The sequence below is a fragment of the Gekko japonicus genome, unplaced genomic scaffold (assembly GCF_001447785.1).
Source record: "Gekko japonicus isolate JY-2015 unplaced genomic scaffold, Gekko_japonicus_V1.1 scaffold3822, whole genome shotgun sequence".
Lineage (NCBI taxonomy): Eukaryota > Metazoa > Chordata > Lepidosauria > Squamata > Gekkonidae > Gekko > Gekko japonicus.
Genome location: NW_015176088.1, coordinates 59347 through 65213, shown reverse-complemented (window position 1 = coordinate 65213; position 5867 = coordinate 59347). Strand labels below are relative to the sequence as shown.

General features: G+C 46.8%; 1 protein-coding gene and 1 long non-coding RNA gene across 2 annotated transcripts in view; one reads left to right on the top strand and one right to left on the bottom strand.

Moving 5' to 3' along the window:
• Positions 1–1669: 1669 nt before the first annotated feature.
• On the bottom strand, positions 1670–5103 carry LOC107123490. The gene is made up of 3 exons (XR_001482950.1): positions 5021–5103; positions 3555–3596; positions 1670–1894 (listed from the first exon to the last, which is right to left on the bottom strand). It is a non-coding gene; the product is annotated as an uncharacterized LOC107123490 (long non-coding RNA).
• Positions 5104–5361: 258 nt separating this feature from the next.
• LOC107123486 (excitatory amino acid transporter 5-like) overlaps positions 5362–5867 on the top strand; it is a gene marked incomplete at its 3' end in the record, with an annotated part of 55768 nt that continues 55262 nt past the window's right edge. The window contains exon 1 of the mRNA XM_015426741.1: positions 5362–5395. Within this exon, the coding sequence (XP_015282227.1) occupies positions 5362–5395 (34 nt within the window). The remainder of the gene's footprint in view (positions 5396–5867) is intronic.

Here is a 5867-nt window from a genome sequence, read left to right as displayed (position 1 = left end):
GTTGTAGGAGGTGGGAATGACTCGGCTGTTCTCGATTTTTAATAAATGGGCATGCGAGGAACGATCCGACGATTTTACACATCGAACAGGAGAATGCGGCTAAGGAATATGTTCAGACCTGACTGGATAGAAAGGGGCAGGCCCCGTGGATCCGTTCCACTAGTGGGGGTGCTCGTCACGGGTGCAAGGAGCTTTCACCGGTCAGGGTGATTCCTTGTGCCAGAGAAAAGCGTGCCCGGCAGCAGAATGGTTCTGCAGGGTGCAGCCCAAGAAGCTAGCAAAATGTAGGGCTGTGAACGGCAGGGACAGCCCTTGCTAAGCAGCAAGGGGCAAGCGCCCATCAGCACCAGGCAGAGGACCTGGAGGCAAAAGGGCTGGGAGGATAGTGACTGCCCTCAGCTCCCCTGTCCCAAGTCCAATGTCCCCTCTAAGATGAGTCACTGTGAGCTGGCTCATAGTTTTTTAGCCTCCGGCTCCCAGATTTTTGTCTCAGCTCAGGAAGGAGGGCTCCAGAGCAAACTGATTTATGCAGTAGCCAAATGGCTCGCTCACAGCTTTAATGCCAGTAGCTCACAAAAAGACTCCACGGCTTAGAGGGAGCATTGCTCCAGAGCAAACTGATTTATGCAGTAGCCAAATGGCTCGCTCACAGCTTTAATGCCAGTAGCTCACAAAGGAGCGGGGCTCTGACGGAAACTGCGCTTTTTCAAGAACAGCTCTTGTCAGAACTACAGCTTGCCCAAGGTCATCCAGCAGGTGCAAATGGAGGAGTGGGGAATCAAACCTGGTTCTCCCAGATTAGAGTCCGCACACTTAACCACTACACCAAACTCGTTCTCAATTGATTTTCCTTTATCATAGGATTATTTGATGTAACATTGCGATAAGAGTGATTCTTGGATAGTACACTGTATATTTAGTGGGTTGACATTTGAAAAGAAAATACACCTTAGTGTCTTTGTTAGTTTGCAGTGTTGTGTTGGTACGGTTTTACAGTTTTCTGGTTGTATCGTTTGTTTCTGAGCCTGATTCAAAGTGCTACTGTGGATCTTCAGTAAAACCCTGCAAATGGTTGGGATCAGTGTTCCCTCTAAGCTGAGTGTGAGCCAGCTCACAGGTTTTTAGCCTCCGGCTGATGCATTTTTGTCTCAGCTCAGGAAGGATGGCTCCAGAGCAAACTAGTTTATGCAGTAGCCGGATCGCTCGCTCACAACTTTAATGCCAGGGGCTCACAGGGTAGAATTTTTGCTCACAAGACTCCACAGCTTAGAGGGAGCATGGGTTGGGATCTCTTTGCCTTGGCCCAAAGGAACCGACTCTTACTGGGTCTCCTGGAGAGAACCTGCTCTAGCTGTCAGAAGTGCGATAATCTCCTATCCCTTTCAGGACCTTCTCCGAAGGGGTGGGCTAAAAGGGATAGAGCAACTCGATCTGAAACTGGCAGCCTGGCAATCTCGTTTCTCCCAAGCTGTGATGCAGAGGCAAATTTGGGTGGGCAGCGAAGTTGGGGGAGGGGGGCACCACCCAACCCCACTGATTAGGAAACAGCAGGCAAGAGAGAAGACCATACGGCACTCGTGGGTTCCCACTGATACGTTTGATGGGAACCACAGACCGGGGAGGACGGCTCTGATGCAAAATCAAAATACAACACAAAGATCAAGAGGGAAAATGTGTGTATTGAGAGTGCATAAACTTTATACAAACCACTATGGTATACAAAGAAATATGGGGAGAGGCCCCCCCCCCATTTCAGGACCACTTTGGACCCGGTGGGCTGGAAGACAGATGGGGGCCCACCGTCTTCTCAAAGGTATTGTCCTCCGCCTCTTGAGCTTGGCCGGGCTCTATTTCCTTCCAGAGATTCCTCATTGCCCTCTTCAGTCCAGCGTACCTAGCTCCCGGAGAGAAAGCACAACCTTGAGACACGCCTGCCTGATCGAAGGATCAACACAGTCCCTGGTTTTTATAACGCATGAGACTTGAGTGTTGTGCCCACAGTGGGAAGAGAGGGCTGAATTCTGAGCGGGCTCTGCGAACGACACCAATTCAGACTGCAGGCAGGAACTGCCTTTAGTGAAAGCTCCTGTGTATTTTTTAAAAACCCACGCAATCAGAAAACCAGTTCTATCAGGAGAAGCGTTCCAGTTCCGCCCAGTTGTTGCTACCCTTGTTTTTCTACTTGAATATTTTTATTTGTCAGGCTTTTCTCGTATAACAATGTGTACGTTAAACTTAGTTATATTCCAATACAGTCTAACACCGTAACTTAAATCAGTTGCACAACACGAGCACTATTATGCAAATTTAGCATCCAAAAATTAAAGGCTGTGCAATTATGCATTCAATTTCAAAAATAAGGCAAATTTTCGTAGTACAGATTTGTAGGGTTGTTCTTCCACTTGCAGGGAGAATCCGAAAAAGTCACACGCCCTCCCCAGTCTGAAATGGTGAGTGCTCCGCTGTACTATCTTAAAAGTGTACTGGCTGCTAGCCTTGTATGTGCAAATGAGGTCTTCAGTTCATTATCCTTGGTGTGGGTGCATGTGGGGGGGATTGCAGAGTTCCGGTATGTGTGAGGTCATGTCTGGGAAAGGGCCTGAATTAGCGCCCTCATCCCCCATGCCTTTCCAGGAGGCAGCAGGAAACTAGCAGGAAAGGCAAACTTTAGGTTTTTAAGAAATATGCCTTTCAAATCGACTTTTTACATCACCCCCCCCCAATCCAAATGGCATTTCCTCAGACAAGCATACACGTCTGCACACACATGAAACAGCCTTATAGTGAATCAAACCATCAGTCCCATCAAGATCAGCATTGTTTACTCAGACTAGCAGTCGCTCTTCAGGATCTCAGGCAGAGGTCTTTCCTATCACCTCTTACCTGGTCCTTTTAAGTGGAGATGCCGGGGACAGAACCTGGGACCTTCTGCATGCCAAGCTGATGCTCTACTCCACAGCCCCAGCCCCTCCCCTTCAGTTTCTCTCAAGAGCCTGCTTCGTTTTTAAAAGGCTGTTTCAGATGGGTTTTTTTTAAAAAAAAATTATCAGAGGCCTCCTAAGACCACAGTCTACCACCACCAACTCCCCACACCAACTCTCACTGGATCTGCCTATTGTTAATTGCTACTTTAATTAATCTGGCTGCCTTTAAAAAAACAACAACACAGATCAACTTTCAGCTGCTTCTAAAAGACTCCAGTGAATATGGAAGAGAAATAGTTTAACTAAACACAATTCCAGGTCAACTTTGTGCCACTTTCTTTGAGCCTGACTGCTGTTATTTTGGGCACTGCCCTCTATTTCATGTGAGATGTATTTTATGCACTATTTTAAATCCTGAATATTGGTAAAGCTCTTGAAATTTTATCATTGTCATACGCCGCCCCAAGCCCTGTTTTTCAGGGGAGGGCGGCCTAGAAGTCAAACTTAATGAGCAAAGGTCTCCACCGTAAGAGCGGCCTCGGTTTCCCTAATCTGATGTCCAAGTCAACGCGCTGTTCCAGTTTGTTATCCCAACGCAAAATGCTGAATAGACACGAGCCAGAACCGTACCTTCCAGAAAGGCAAATTCATCTACTGCTTCAATGGCATTGTCTACAACAGGGAAAAATGATGGGAAGCAGCAGGGAAGAGAGAGAAAAGAAAAAAATAACAGGAATCAGAGGCGGCTGGAATCAGAAGTCTTTTTCTGCCTGATGCACCATGAAGGTATTGCTAAGGCGGAGAACTTGCTGGAGAATCAGACTGTAGCGGGAGAAGTTCTGGGCACCTAGTTCAAATCAATATGAAATCTGAATCCAGCTTCTCCCGACCCAACTATTTTGCCAGATACCTTATTTCTACTTTATTTATTTAAATCATTTACACCCCACATTTCTCCCCAACGGAGAACCAAGGTGGCTCACATCATTCTCCTCTCCTCCATTTTATCCTCACAACAACCTTGTGAGGTAGGTTAGGCTGAGAGCGTGTGACTGGCCTGAGGTCACCCAGCGAGCTTCCCTGACACAAACAGGGGACTCAAACCGGGGTCTCCCAGATCCTAGTCCAACGCTCTTAAACACTACAGCCATCTTAAGTAGCTAAATGAGCACTAGTACCTTATGATTTTAAATTTGTATTGAATTGTTTTGACTGTATGTAGTTTTAGTGGTAATTTTGTACCAACTGTGTGAGCCGCCCTGAGCCTGTTCGCAGGGAGGGCGGGGTACAAATTGAATAGATAAATACATACATACATACACTGGCTCTCAACTGCACACAAACCCTCATGCCTCTAGCACCATGTGAGAATTTTTTCATAGACTCTCCTCTCTGAGCCTTTGGTGTAGCGGTTAAGTGCGCAAACTCTAATCTAGGAGAACCGGGTTTGATTCCCCACTCCTCCACTTGCAGCTGCTGGATGACCTCGGGCAAGTCATAGTTCTGGCCCAGCTGTCCCTGAAAGACAGCAGTTTCTGTCAAAGCTCTCTCAGCCCCACCTACCTCACAGGATGTCTGTTGTGGGGAGGGGAAGGGAAAGGAGTTTGTAAGCCGCTCTGAGACTCTGAGTGAAGGGTAAGGTATAAATCCAATCTCTTCTTCTTCTTTTCTACCCCTATCCTTTACCTTCTGCATACCTCCTTACTTGAAGTCTCCACTCACTTAAGTGCAATGCCTCCAGCAGCTATTCTGCATCCCGGGGTCTTATCCTGACCACACTACCACTGCCTTGTATTCCCACAAAAAGCAGAGCCCTTCCCACCCCACAGCCCCGAGGTTCCCCTTCCACAGAAATGACATGGCTTATCAAAATTCTAAAGCTGACACATTCAGTCGGAGCAGCCCTAAGAATTGTGTACACTCTATGATCACCACAGCAGCCCAGAAGGGGACAGTCAAGGTGGTTGCCTGGCAACCCTGCCCCCAGACCAGGAGGCATTAAGGAAACTGGTCATCTACTAAAACCTATTGGCTAAAAGGATGCCACATGCAGAGCCGTAACAGCATTGCCAATAAGGGGGAGATTTACTTCCTACCGAGATCTTTCCTCTGCAGGGTTTTCCTCTTTCCTTGCTGGGCGTAGATGTAGGCATCTTTTGCAATGGTTTCCACAAACAACTCCTGGAGGGGAGATTAGGGAGCAGAGGGAAAGGCACTTTGTCAGCAACATCAATTTGGTGATAATTTTCAAGCCCATCTAATGCTTAGGAAGAAATCCAGTCATACCAAAGTCTCCAAGCTGGCTTGCCAAAGAGGAACTTAAGTCCCCGGGGAACTCAGTACTGCTGCAACTCGGCATTACCGGGCTGTTGTTCATAAGTCAACAGCCAGATCTCACCTATATCCCATCTTTTCCCTTGGAATTCAAGCAGCACCAATGATTATTAGTAAGCACGGTAATAACAAGAATGGTAATTACTTAATGATTGTTAATCATGCTTAACAATAATGGTTGGCATTGCTTGTTGGCATTATTGTTGGCAATGATTAATGATCACTGAGGCATATTTATGATACACAACTCTGTGCCTGCGTGCTCCCATTGCCAAATAGTCGGAGTCCAACGTGTTAGATGAATATCTGTTTAATGCATTGAAAACAGGGCTGAATGCCTTGGCACCTCGGCAGTTCCGAAACTGTATTCTGCCATAACCAGGAAGGGCAGAAGGTCTTATACCCCAAATGACATCACATATAGTTTACACATTAAAGAATCTCTCATTGGTACCAAGCAGTTAACATCATACAAGCATCGCTTGACTTTAAACCTTACTATTGGTCTCTCATATATTGTCAGTGATTACATTTGCTTATCTGCTCTTCAGAGCAATGGATCATTAGGGAACACTGAGAAGCTTTCTGACCTCAGTGCAACTCGTCCCT